The sequence below is a fragment of the Aplysia californica genome, unplaced genomic scaffold (assembly GCF_000002075.1).
Source record: "Aplysia californica isolate F4 #8 unplaced genomic scaffold, AplCal3.0 scaffold00231, whole genome shotgun sequence".
NCBI lineage: Eukaryota > Metazoa > Mollusca > Gastropoda > Aplysiida > Aplysiidae > Aplysia > Aplysia californica.
In genome coordinates, this window is record NW_004797501.1 from 842,807 (window position 1) to 856,315 (window position 13,509).

At 39.7% G+C, this 13,509-nt stretch overlaps 1 protein-coding gene across 1 annotated transcript in view; it reads left to right on the plus strand.

Moving 5' to 3' along the window:
• LOC101860977 (hemocyanin 2) overlaps positions 1-13,509 on the plus strand; it is a gene marked incomplete in the record, with an annotated part of 96,201 nt that overhangs the window by 12,048 nt on the left and 70,644 nt on the right. Inside the window, 2 exon segments of the mRNA XM_035970179.1 lie at positions 7,247-7,288; positions 12,069-12,325. Coding sequence (XP_035826072.1) covers positions 7,247-7,288; positions 12,069-12,325 — 299 coding nt within the window.

Consider the following 13,509-nt stretch of genomic DNA (forward strand, 5'->3'; position numbering starts at 1 on the left):
GTTTTGGGGGGGTGGGCGGTGTAAAAACAGATGCGGGAGTCGAACATGGTTCTACTGTATTCGACGGGGAGGCGTCCTATTCGTCTATCATCACATAATAATATTGTTCGAATGTCTACAAACCTACTCAGCGTGAGTACTACTGGCGTCTGTGATATAGTGGTTAGACACTTCAGCGTTGCACGCAGGAGACCCGAGTTCGATTCCCACGTGAGGAGAATTCTTATCGAGTATCTTGGTCTTTCTCCTAGAATGTCCATATCCCTCTCAGCCCACGATGGCCCTGACATGCAGGGTCAAAACCCGTCTTCTAAATTATCTAAATTGTGAGATCGGGGGCGTAGAACACCTAGATGTACATATTATTCTAAAACGTGACTTGGCTATCCGGTGTCCTTATCTGCCTGTTCTGTGGTTTAACTTCTCACGCACGCCTCCCAAGAGTCATTCTCCTTGGCCTGACCTGCTTAGAGGGTGGCGCCTTGACCTGCCCCATGGTTTGACCTCAGGAAAGCTATGAAACTCACGTTTGACCCCAGGAAAGCTTTGAGGTATATACGTTTGACCTCTTGAAAGCTTTCATGTTTAATTTCAACTTTGTGGTTTACAATTATGATGGCGCCGAAGTTCACGGCGGGTGGTTTGCGGGCGTTCTGGTGTGATTTGCTCCTTCTTCCTTATCAAACATCTATCGACCTTTTCTCTCCGCTTTCTTTTCTGTGTATGTTATCCTTAAGTAATACCTTTCATCTTCAACACTTATATTATGTCCTAAAAAGGCGTAAAACTCTTACTTAAACTAAGAGAAAACAAATACAACTTTAACTGGCGTTTTCTCATACGTATTTAATCACCTCTTGTAGAAGAACTGGCTTTCTTTTTCAAGACAAGCTCATCAGTCATGTAGTTCTGAATATTTGTACAATTGATTATTTATAGATCAGTACAGTTGATTCAGCTGAAAAACTTCCCAAAAGTCTCGTTGAATGTGTGTATGTGTATGGGAAAGGGGGGGGGGGGCTATTGTAAAGGCGGGAGGGAGGGACATTGCCATAAAGTCTGGGTCGTATATATAAACAAAGCTGGAGAGAAAAATGTTGTTGTTTCCTGTATCGAGAACGAGGAAGAAGAAGAAGTTGTTTCCTGTACAGCACGGAAAGGGAAAGGGGAAAGGAGTGAGAGGAATACATGACATTTGCAATAAATAAGCTGACTTAAGCTCTTCGTATTTTGGCGGTTAAGTCCAGAGAAGTGCACGGGGAAGCCAGTCTAAGACAAAGATCTCAGACTCAATCTGCCATGGGGGTCGCTCGCTGGAGGTGGAGTCTGAGGGAGCCCACGCCACATCAAGTAGGAGGGGGAGGGGGTCAAGAATTATTTGGTCCAAATATGAAGGAATAAAGATAGAGCTTTGTAACTTGGCACACATACTTTGCTTTCTCTACATTGTCACCATGCAGAGCAATATATTTCTGCAACCTCTCTCTGACCTTCAAAAGTCCTTGAGTGAAAAACGACCCAGAATGGGCACCTAACCAGTCTCCAACAGCTTCTTTGGCGTCCTCGTTGTCATGGAAATGATGTCCTTTGAAAGATTTTTTAAAGATTAGGAAACATAAAAAAGCCTGAGGGGGCTAGGTCTGATGAATACGCTGAGTGTGGCAGGATTTTAAAGCCGCGCTGTTCTGCTGTCTGGACTCTGGACGGCTTGTTGTGCCCCGTGTGCAGGGACGTTGTCATGCAGTAGGATGACCCCATTACAGAGTTTCCACACTTTTTTTCTCACCAATTCAGACCGCAATTTTATCAGCAAACCCGAGCAGTAGTCTCCTGTGACTGTTTTTTTTTCTTTTTTCCAGGTTTCCAGATAGTCATGATGATACCTTCACAATCCCAGAAACACGACAGCATGACCTTTACACTTGACGGTGTTACCTTTGCCTTTGTTGGTGAGGGAGAAGAAGGGGTTTTCCATTGCATGGACGACATTTTTTGTTCTAGATCAAAATTATTAATTCATTTTTCATCCATAGCACTACATGATTTTAAAGAAATTTATGTCATTGGACACAGTTCGAAGGGGAGTTTTTCAGGACTCAACCCTCTGCTTCTTTTGCTTATTTGTCAAAAGGTGAGGTACCCCCCCCCCCCCCCACGCAGACAACATATTCATGTTAAGATGGTCATGGAGAATCGTTTCAGTTGACCCTACACTGATTCTCGTTTCACTTGAGAGCTGTTTAACAGTTATACATCGGTTTTGTAGAACCAGTTTCTTCACTATGGATACATTCTCTTCAGTTACCGCGAAGGATGGGCGCCCTTCACGATCTTTATCCATCACCGACATGAATCCAGTTTTAAATGTTATTTCTCAGTATGTCACAGAATTAAAACGAGGACATTTGCCACCGTAGATTTGGACCATTTCCTGAAAAATGTCCGAAGAGGATTTTCCTTGCAAGTGTAGAAACTTGATAACTGAGCAATATTCGACAGACTCCATAATACAGCTTTAGCAAAGAAAAACAAACGTTTTTGTGCCTGGTTTCACAGTCCACGCTCGCTGCGCTGACCAGTGCCTTATTATTGTCGCATTTTCTTGAAAATGTGCTTAGTGTGGTCCAAAGATTTTATCTAAAGGCAGGTGAAATCGCATTACTCTACCATGAGTCTTTCATACCCAGACCAAAGCCTTATTGAACCCCTTTCGTATTTCACATTATGAAAAGGCTTTCGAGTATCTCAAACAAAAAGTACAGCTGTGGTGGAATCAGGCGCTGGTCAATTGAGGGGGGGGGGGGGGGCATTTAGAGTTATTGGTATCATCTTAAAGCTTGTTTATTTGTCTTATTTTTGATGAAAAAAACTACCCATCTGTCTTCGATAAAAGTCGAGATATTTTGGAATGAAGGTGGTGAGGATCATGTGGTTGGTTTCAGAGGTAAAATGAAAGAGAAAATGGCTGCCAAAGTTTGGTTATTTCCAGAGCTTGACAGTCCTTGGAAACTTATTTTTTGTGCCTTCAATCAACATTTTCAGTAAAAACCACTTTGCAAATTGTTTTTTAAGGGACATAAAAGGTGTTGAGTCAAAAATGAAAATTCGACAAAGATTGCCGAATTGGAGGGGAAGTGCCGTTTTCTTCGATTCCACTATTCTAACGAGCGCCTGATTTCACCACGGTGCCTCACAATTAATGTTAATAACAGTTCAGAACATGGACTATTTTTTTAGCCCAGGCTTCTCTGTTCTACTCCTTGTTTCCTCTTACATAGCTCAGCCTCATTCGGCTTGAGGGAGAGCCGCACTTACTTACACTACACTATTCTTGAGAAGGAGGGGGGGGCTCTCGTGGTCTAGAGGTTGCGGTGTTCGCCTTTCATTCAAGTCCCAGGTTTGAAACCTGACTGTGACGGAAAATGTTTTTCTCTAAGATGTTCTCCTTTCTCCTCCTTTCCTGCTCTCTAGCCTTGTCTGTCGTCTGCTTTCATTTCCACCCCATCCCCACGCCCTTTTGCCCCCTCCTCTGGGCTGCCAACTCTTTCTGCAGCCTTTCTACTGCTATTCCTTGGCTCCTTCTTACTGTTGTATTTCAGCCACACCCCTGGCAATATGGTAAGTAAGATCTAACTCCTAGCCTTCTCGAATTAGGGTGAAATATCTCAGAGGCCCCGTTTGTAGGTTGTTCGCGTTAAATCGATAAGAGTAGACTTCGGCCGTTTCTCAGGAAAAAATTCAAAATTAATTCCTACCCGACTGAAAATGTTTAATGTGTCCCCTGAGCTCATTTGACCTTTTTCAGTTGCGAGTGCTGTAAAACTTGACAACACAAAATCTGTTGGGGTTTTTTTTGTAAGCACCCTAACCTCTAGGCCACGAGAGCCCCCACACAAATTCTGACCCAATCCTATGTAACACCGGCAGTCCTCAGGGGTGTGTTTGTCACCAGTTTTGTATACAATATATTATTATACCAGTGATCATAGAAGTAAATATAAAACAACACGCTTAATTAAGTTTGCAGATGACTCCGCTCTTGCTGGATTAATAAACCTTGATGAAAAAGAGTATTTCGAAGAAAAATGTATATTTTTTAAATGGTGCTATTCAATTTTTGAAAGTGGACGTCTCAAAAACAAAGAAAATGATTTTTTTTTTATCTTAGAAGAGAAAAACCAACAATCCCACCTCTCGTAATTGAACAAGAAACAATTGAAATCACTGATTCATACAAACATCTTGGTGTTACAATCGACAACAAATTTAAATGGCAAAATCATGTAAACAATATCGTTAAAAAGAATCAGAGGCTGTAGGCTACTTTCTGAGGAAAATTAGGTATTTCAATCTGAATCCATCCATCCTTCAGATATTCTACACCACCACAATAGAAACTTTGATAAATTTTGGTATCTCCTGCTATGGTAGTAATTTGGGAAGACAGCACATCATTAAAATAAATAAGTTGATCAGAAAGGCATAAAGAACAATTGGTAGAGACCTAAGTAACTTTGAATATCTGCTCAAAACAAACGTTCTGAAAATGGTGGAAATAATTATAAGTGATAATAGCCACGCACTGACATCGGGAATTTCAATTATCGACCCACAGTAAAAGATACATTTCCAAAAAAGCAAAAACAGACAGATGTAGAAATTCATTCGTACTAACTGCAGTGAGGTTACTAAACACATTGTGCTACAAAATGAAACACACACACAGAGAGAGAGAGAGAGAGAGAGAGAGAGAGAGAGAGAGAGAGAGAGAGAGAAAGTTTTACGGAATGGGTTGTTTTAGCACGTGAGACATGTATTTACTAACGCCCTGTCTTGTTTTGTGTATGCGTGAGTGCACCTCAGCTTTGTAACATTTACTGCCTTTGTAAACGACCAAGACAAATTTCTCCCTGCGAGATTAGTAAAGATTGCCATTGTCATTGTCAAAACACATACTAAAACAAAGAAAACACTATACTTTGTTGATGTCAAGTGGTGGCCAACAAAATATCGTTCTGCGATCTCCAATTGGACTGCGTGCCACGAGTTTGACACCTCTGGTCTAAAGGCACCAAAGTTCACTCAACTCTGTCCCACATTTTGCACGAAAGTGTACTCGTTCGCTTCCACTCAACAAGTCCTGGAGTCAAGATTTGTCACAACGTTACTTTGATATACTTCGCTGAGATGGGCCCAAATCACAGAATTTTCTTTTGATCACCAGATGGCACGGACGAAACCGTTATCGTAGCTCTCTGCGCCAAAACACTCTTGCATTGAACATGTGACGCCCTTACGCTTCCTACCGCCCCTCCCACAAGGTTCACTCGGACTAGAAATCTTTTTCGCCTGTTTATTTTAGGTCTGGTACTGTTTAAAATGAGTGTGTGTGTATGTGTTTGCGTATGTGTGAGTGTGTGTGTGTGTGTGTGAGAGAGAGAGAGAGAGAGAGAGAGAGAGAGTGTGTGTGTGTGTGTGTGCGTGTATGTGTACAGGTATGTGTTTGCGTGCGCGCGCGTGTGTGTGTGTGTGTATGAGTGTGTGTGTGTGTGTGTGTGTGTGTGTGTGTGTGTGTGTGTGTGTGTATGTATGGTGTCTGCCTTGTTTGTTTCTTTTTTTCTTCCACGGGTATAAACGCAGACTATAAAAATGTCCATACTTTTACGAGTCTCACGCCTATGTATATAATATATAGGGGGGGGGGACTGAAGACTTGTTAAAAGTCCTAATATTCATGAACTCTTTTATTTCCAACCCTGCCAATATGAAATAGCATTATACGAATCAAGCAGTTACGTTCCCGCTTTCCCTGGATTTTAAGAATATCTCCTAAGAGCATCTAATAATGCACACAACAGTTCTGTTTTTCTTCCCACCGAATGGGCAAGCCAACTTGTTGGGAAGAAGAGACCAACGAATGATCGCGAAGCTTGTCACAAACGGTTGAAAAATTTGTGTTATATTCCTCTCTCACTAATGCTGGGCCATCTTGCAGAAAGTCATTTTGGAAAACTAACTTAAGCTGAAAAGTGATCATCCCTGAAGATGAACAAATTGTTAGGACAAGAAATAGAACTATTGGGTGTTAGATGCAAAATCAACATAACATGGGAGAGAAGAAATTGAACGAAACGAGTTCATGAGAAAGATGTGACTTATTGACCTGAGTGCAACAAGCCTGAAAATATCCACATAAGTATTTTTGTTATCAGCCTCAAAATGTTAAGTCTGTCGTCGTCAAATTAAAACAAAGAATTTCCAGTGTGGCCACTGTATCAGAATATCCTTGTTAAGCTTGTGGTATTTGTATACTAATTCACAAGACGGCCCCAAACATAAAACGCAGAGGTGAAATTTTGATGCAAAGTTTACTTAGCTGCCTTCAAAAATTTAATTTGCCTTAAATACGTGTATCTATACTTCGTTACTGCAAATGAGAGGTGTCAAAATTCAAATTAAGACGGCTTTTTCCGCAAATGAAATTCGTCTAAAGTGACCAAAATATTATTGAACAGCAGCAATAAATGTCCCGTTCACTTCATGAAATTGCCGCAAATAAAATTCTCCCACTATTTGACCTAGTAATTAATAATGTAGTGGTGAATGTTGCCAGCAGTGAGTTAAAGAATAATACAAACAAAACTTTTACTGTTAGTCTTAAAAATCAAAATCAATAGTATCCTGCCTGGGTGGAAGCAATAGATATAATATATTATTTTGCCCCATGAAATGCTATTGAGTTTCATATGCTATCGTGTCAGTTTTAGTTTTGCTTTTGAAAACTTGGATGTTTCAATAAGATTCCATAGATGGCACCCTTTCCCATGTCTAGAAATGGCATGGCCAGAACAACAGGCAGATCAGGGGAGTTCATTTGGATATAAAAAGTGTGCAATATGCTGAATTGCCATAATTGTGTCAACTAATCTTTGAGATATAAGTGCTCTGTCAGCTCGGCCAGCAACAGACTGGGCAATGATGAAACTAAAAGTTACAATTGGAATTTTGCTTCTTAAATGTCCGAAAACAGTTGAAAGGGGCGTTAACTCACTTAGGACGCGTGGTCAGGTCACCAGACAACGCTGTTTTGTGGCAGTTCTAAGAAGAAGCATAATTTCGTTTTTTTAATAAGTTTTTTTTTTCCCGTTCTGCTTTCTTTATCTGAACTTTTTTTACAGATGTACTGCAATATACAAATCACGTTTCTAATTTGAGTACTATGACGATTGAAAATCTGCCATGTCAGTGCCTTCAGTCTGCTGCTGATCAGATGTATGTCTCCGAAATCATTAAAGAGTTAAACCTATCGCTCGACGCCTCTGTTGTATCTTTAAGGTTTAACTTTTAGTTCCCGGCGTGCTTCCCTCTCCTGCTCGAATTCTCAAGCTGATGAACTTATGTACTTCTAAACCGAAGGAATGAATAGTTTGTCGGATAACAAACTAACAAACGAATGAACGTTCTTCACATTTTCGTGTGACGCGAAACTGCACGTTTGGCAAGGCAAAATAGACAGTTGTCATCGTTGCACAAACTTAAAACGGCCTAGATCAGTGCTCGCTACTCGCTAATAACGGCGATATCGTCCACTAGTGGGCGGTTTGATAATGTGGTGGGCGGTGGAATCACCTGGATAGGGACAGATACCATGCAATGTCTGGCTTGGAAATACACGTCGGTGGACAGTACTGGGATGTTAGCCTCTTTATGTTAGCAATTAATGTTGGCTCTGACAAATTGTGAAGCTAGACAGGCATTGGTTAAGATGGAGTCCTGCTGGAAGAATACACCATTAGTTATCATAATATACGCTAAACAGATTTCTTCAATGTTTGACAAAAGTAACTTCTGTCAGGCCAATCGTTCTAAATTGTTCTAAAAAACTCATTTCAGTCTAGTCCGTATCAGAGCGATTATTTTTAAAACTTAAAATCTCCCAAAAGCGAAAAAGACAATACAAAACAAATGACAGAAACGATCAACAAACGTTTGTTGTAACCCTCCATTGTAGTAATGCTACTTCCTACACCCTTTTAGCCGGCGTTTATGGTGTAGCGCTCAGGCGCTTCGTCGTCTCACGTACATGATTCAAGTTCGATTCCAGTTTTGGGAGAATTTTGTCAAGCATCTCGTTCTTCCTTTTTGGGCGTTGTTGTGTCCTTCTCCTGAAAAGCGAGGTCGGAGTCAAACTCTTAAATGATCTAAACGGAGACGGTTGTGGCGTAAAAACACACATGTTAAAAGATACCGGTTTCGGAAATTCCAAAGGGGAGGAAAATTAAGCGGGGGAGGGGGCAAAAAGTATGTTTTTAGCAAATAAGAAACAACCACAAGGTAAACTTCCTTGTTTGATAGAGGTGAACAGAGCAGATGTACTAAATGCAACCACTAACGAAGGAAAAAAACTTGCAAAAAAAAATTTTTTGAAGTTCTTCAATTTTTAAAAATTAGGATCGAATTTGATTCACTGGTCCTTTCTTTCGGTTAAGACGTTCCTTTTGTCAGCCACTTTCACTTTCAGACAAAGTTTTTCTGCGAGCAGTGCCTTTTAAAAAAATATCTAATGCTTTGCTTGATACAAAATAGATACCAGCGCCTGTGTTGTAGCGGTTGGATGCTTGGCAGTGGCACACAAGAGACCCCAGTTCGTTTCCAGTGTGGTGTGAACTTTTATTGAATATCACAGTTTTTCTGGTGGGAGGTTCTATCTCTTTCAGCCCGTGCTGGTCCTGCTTCCTAAATTATCTAAATTGTGTCGATGGTGGTGTAAAAATACCTACATTTTTAATACTCTTTTACAAAACAAAAAGAACGCTTTAAGAAGCCCTAACTGAAAAATAGCCCCATTACACGAAGGGTTTAAATTTTAAGATAGGATCAAATGTCAAATATTGTTCACCAGACCTTTTTTCCGTTGAAGCATTTTCTACCAGAGGATCAATGGTGTCGCTCAAAGACTCCAGTAAGAAGGGGCCAAGGAGTAGCAGCAGAAAGGCTGCAGAAAGAGTCAGGACAGGAGCCCAGAGGAGGGGGCAAAGGAGGTGAAGGGGTGGGGACAGAAAGTGGAGACGAAAGCAGACAACAGAGCATTGTTAGAGAGCAGGAAAGGAGGTGAAAGGGGACAATTTTAGGGAACAAAATTTCCCTCGTTATCCGGATTCGAACCCGAGACCTATTGAACGAGAGGCAAACACCTTAACCTCTAGACCACGAGAGCCCCAGCCCGTGTTTTGAATTATACAAATGGAAAGTTGTTTGGGGGTTTTTTCTTTGATTGATATATTTTTTTAAACGTCTATTGCTTTTCGTGACGCAAAATAGGCACCGGCGTCAGCGGTGTAGTGGTTATGCGCATTGCCGTCGCACACAGGAGACTCCAGTTCGATTCCTGTGTTGGGAGAACTTTTATAAAGAAAATCTCGGTCTTTGGTAGTCAGGGTCAGGGTCGAAGCCCACCGACTAAATGAACGAAAATGTGTCGACCGGGTATAAAAAAACATCTAAATTTAATTTTTTTTAAAGAATAGGTCATTTGAAATTAGGTGTTTTTGGCCCCATTACATAATATTATACTTAGGCGAATTATCTCTAGAAGGACTCAGAAGAGAAAAACAACCCCATTCAAATCCAAATTTCATGCATGAGCATATTTGTTAAGAATATAATCCCCTGTACAACAGCGAGTGACCCGTTATAACTAATGCTCAAAATTGTTTAGCTCTTAAGGACATTATTGATACATACGTCCGACCAACAGCAGCCCAAAAGTAAAGTAAAATAAGGCACATTTCGAGACATGATGCACAAATCACAAAATATGCTTTTATTTGCATATTTCATTATACGCATGGCGATGCTTCCTTCTCTAAGTTTTGGATAAAGAAAACAGAATTTTAAAAAAAAATCTGTATGAATAACGAAGTTATGGGTCTTTTTTAATTGAGTGTCCCAAAACAGCTCGTCTTCAAACGTTGTTGAATAATCAGAATGCGCGTACGTGATGTTTTTGGACCCATCCTATCAGTTGTTCATCGTCTTCAATTACTAGACTTCAGGACAAAGAAACAGTATGAATGTACAGGATGCTAGAAATAATTTGTTTTGAGGCAGTCCGTACACGATGTAAACGACTAAAAGCGTCAGGTCAAAAGTCAAAGATAACTTAGTGTACGCCAGAGAGAATGAGTTATGAAAGGAGGTCAGAAGATATGAGGGAGGAAACCGGTTAATTGTTCACTCACGCGTATGGGTCGTTGTATTGGCTCATCCAATGAACAGGCAACGTTTTCATGTGATTCGCCAATGAGTATACATATTATGTCCTAGATCAAATCGTGATGACTTGTTGTTTTCTTCGAGTCGTCGTGATGTTTACAAAGACGCCGTTCTTACAGTGAAAGTGAGCCATTGTGGTTAAAGGGTACACGCAACTAAATGTGATCAGTCTCGTTGTTTAGAGAGAGCTGAATAGAATCATTGTGCAATTCTTTGTTTGTTTCAAAATTGCAAAGTTACAAGCCTGGAGTATTTTGTTTTTGTTTTCTCCTGCTTTTGAGCTGAATTTCTTGTATGGCTTGCACACACTGAGTCGTAGACTGCTTGGTTTGTTGCAAGCTGACGTAGCTTAAAACTAGTTTTGTGAAAAACTGCATTTTGACATTTGATGAAAATTCTAATCACCCCCCACCCACCCCCATACACTCACCGACCTGCCCGCACAAATCAATCTTAACCCCTTTGTCTCGTTCAACAAATGTTAATCCAAACACATAAATTTCGATTGCAATTTACACTGAAAATATTATCGCAATAAAGGCACAAAATGACGGGTTTCCGGGTAAACATTCTGTTGGCCAATACGTTCAAACCTTTTACAAAAAGAACAAAAAATAATTATATTAGTTGCGTGTAACGTTTAAGAAGTAATGTTTTCATCTGTGCAACAAAAAAAAACGATATCGAAATATGCCGAGTCCAAATGAAAACGATGGAGGGGTGTCAGGATTATATCGTCTTTGAAATACTCTTTGCTTTTACTAAGTCACAGTCCAGTCTTACTTTAATCAACACGTTGTTTCAAAATGAAAATATGAGTATTTCCCTTAGTTACTTTCAATTCCATAAAAAACAATACCAAATGACATTGCCAACATAACAAAATCACTGTTTCCCTTTCTGAGGAAACGAGCCGTAGCAGCTGAAATTCTAGCTTTTACAGGAAGTACCTTGACCTGAAAAAATGGAATTGCCTGTGGTAGGTTATCAGCCTGGCCTGATTACCCGGAGGTGGCGTTGGGTATAAGTAGTGGTTAGCGCCCCTTGTCTGTACGTCCACCTGGCTGTTGGTGTCTTGAAGACCCCGAGTGGAGACCGGAATCATGGGACGTAACCTACCTCTCTTAGCTGTAGCGCTCTTCGTGGTAAGGAAACCAGCCTTGATATTTTACAATGTACAATGTTTTGATCGTGCTTTATGAGAAAAAGAAGAGAAAACGTCCAAGCTGATCTCGTGATAATGTACAAAAGATAAGTCTCTGTCCTGCTACAGTACGTGTATACGTTCGTGCTTATGTTTGCTTTCAATTATATTCATTTTACTATTAACTCTGATTTTTTTAAAATAAAATTGTTTCGGTTCTGCGGTATATATGCAAAAGCATACAATGGTTTTATGTAGTTCCCGTACATTACTGGTGGAAAAGTGTAAGTGAAATGGGCTTGAGCTTTGCTTTTACAAAATCAACACTGATGATTTTCGTTTGATCTTCGCAATGAGTACCAGTTATATCAGTGACACAATTGTTTTCATTAAAGTAGTAACACGTATTGTATAGATAGTCTAGATTCGTGCATTGTGAATTAACTAATCAGAGCTCAATTTGCTAGGATTGTAATAATCAAAAGTGATTAATTCCGCAGAGCGCTCTCCTACTTATTTTTATTTTTGTAAGTTACTCTCTTGTAATACCTCTAATCCTCGGTACTAATGTGACGTGACAGTGCAGCAAGTGCCGTAAAACTCTAACTCTACTAAAAACTGAACTCAATAACATTCCCCAGCTGGGTACGAGCAATGCTGCCCTGGTGAGGAAAAGCGTGGAACATCTCACACCTGAAGACATCCTGAACTTGCAGAAGTCACTTCGCGATGTCAATGACGACGATTCACAGTATGGCTACGCGGCAATCGCGGCCTACCACGGCTATCCCTCACAGTGTAAAGATGGTGACCGAGATGTTGCTTGCTGCATCCACGGAATGTCTGTGTTCCCACAGTGGCATAGGCTCTACGTCGTGCAGATGGAGCAAGCGCTCAAGGAGAAAGGTACGTACATCTTGCCAACCTGGGCGATATAAATTGTTATTATTATTTTGTTATTATTATTATTATTGTTATTAGTAGTTGTAGTAGTAGTAGTTGTAGTAGTAGTAGTAGTAGTAGTAGTAGTAGTAGTAGTAGTAGTAGTAGTAGTAGTAGTAGTAGTGGTAGTAGTGGTAGTAGTATTGTATCAATACTATCATTATTATGATTATTACAATAATCATAGCATTGATAATAACAATGAAAATAATAATAATAATAAATCAATCATTTATTATTATGATAAAATAGTAATAATAATAACAATAATAATAATAATAATAATAATAATAATAATAATAATAATAATAATAATAATAATGATGATGATGATGATGATGATGATGATGATGATGATGATGATGATGATGATGATGATGATGATGATGATGATGATGATGATGATGATGATGATGATGATGATAGAAGAAGAAGAAGAAGAAGAAGAAGAAGGGGAAGAAGAAGAAGAAGAAGGAGAAGAAGAAGAAGAAGAATATTTATATCTATAACAATGATGATAATAATTAATTTTTATGGAAGTAGTAGGTTTTTATGTTTTTGTTTCAGTTTCTACTTTCCTAAAGTCACTTCGTTTAGTGAGGAATAAATAGAATAGTTATTATCTGAAAAGAAATGTGTACAAATGGCATTGTTCTGTTTAATGAACTGTAAGAACAAAACAAGACACAGATAATTGCTGAATATCGTCCCTTTTTACCGAAAGTTCATAACAGATTCTAAGCTCTCATCTTATTGCGCAGTTCATTTCTAGTCTATTTTTTAAATTTTACTTTCGGTCCCTCACAGGATTGCAGGTTGGCAATGGAATAATGATGATATTTTAAAATATGCGTCACATACTTACTACCGTTCTGGCTGACTGGTACATTTTGGGGGCTGGCTGAAGGGTAGAAATTAGAGGGAGTACCCTTTTCAGTCATAAAATGGTCTATATGTGTGTCTAGCTGTAGCCTGAATCGATGGTCCAATGATGATCAACACCCTAGCTGGAAACGTTGTACGTCCTCTAGTAATTGAAGAGAAAGAGAAAAAAAAGGTGTAAAAGTTGCACTGAGGTCGTTTCGAAAAAAAATGCAAAAATCAGCTGGACGTGAGCATGATAAACCCCCGAGTTTGGGTGATTTGTG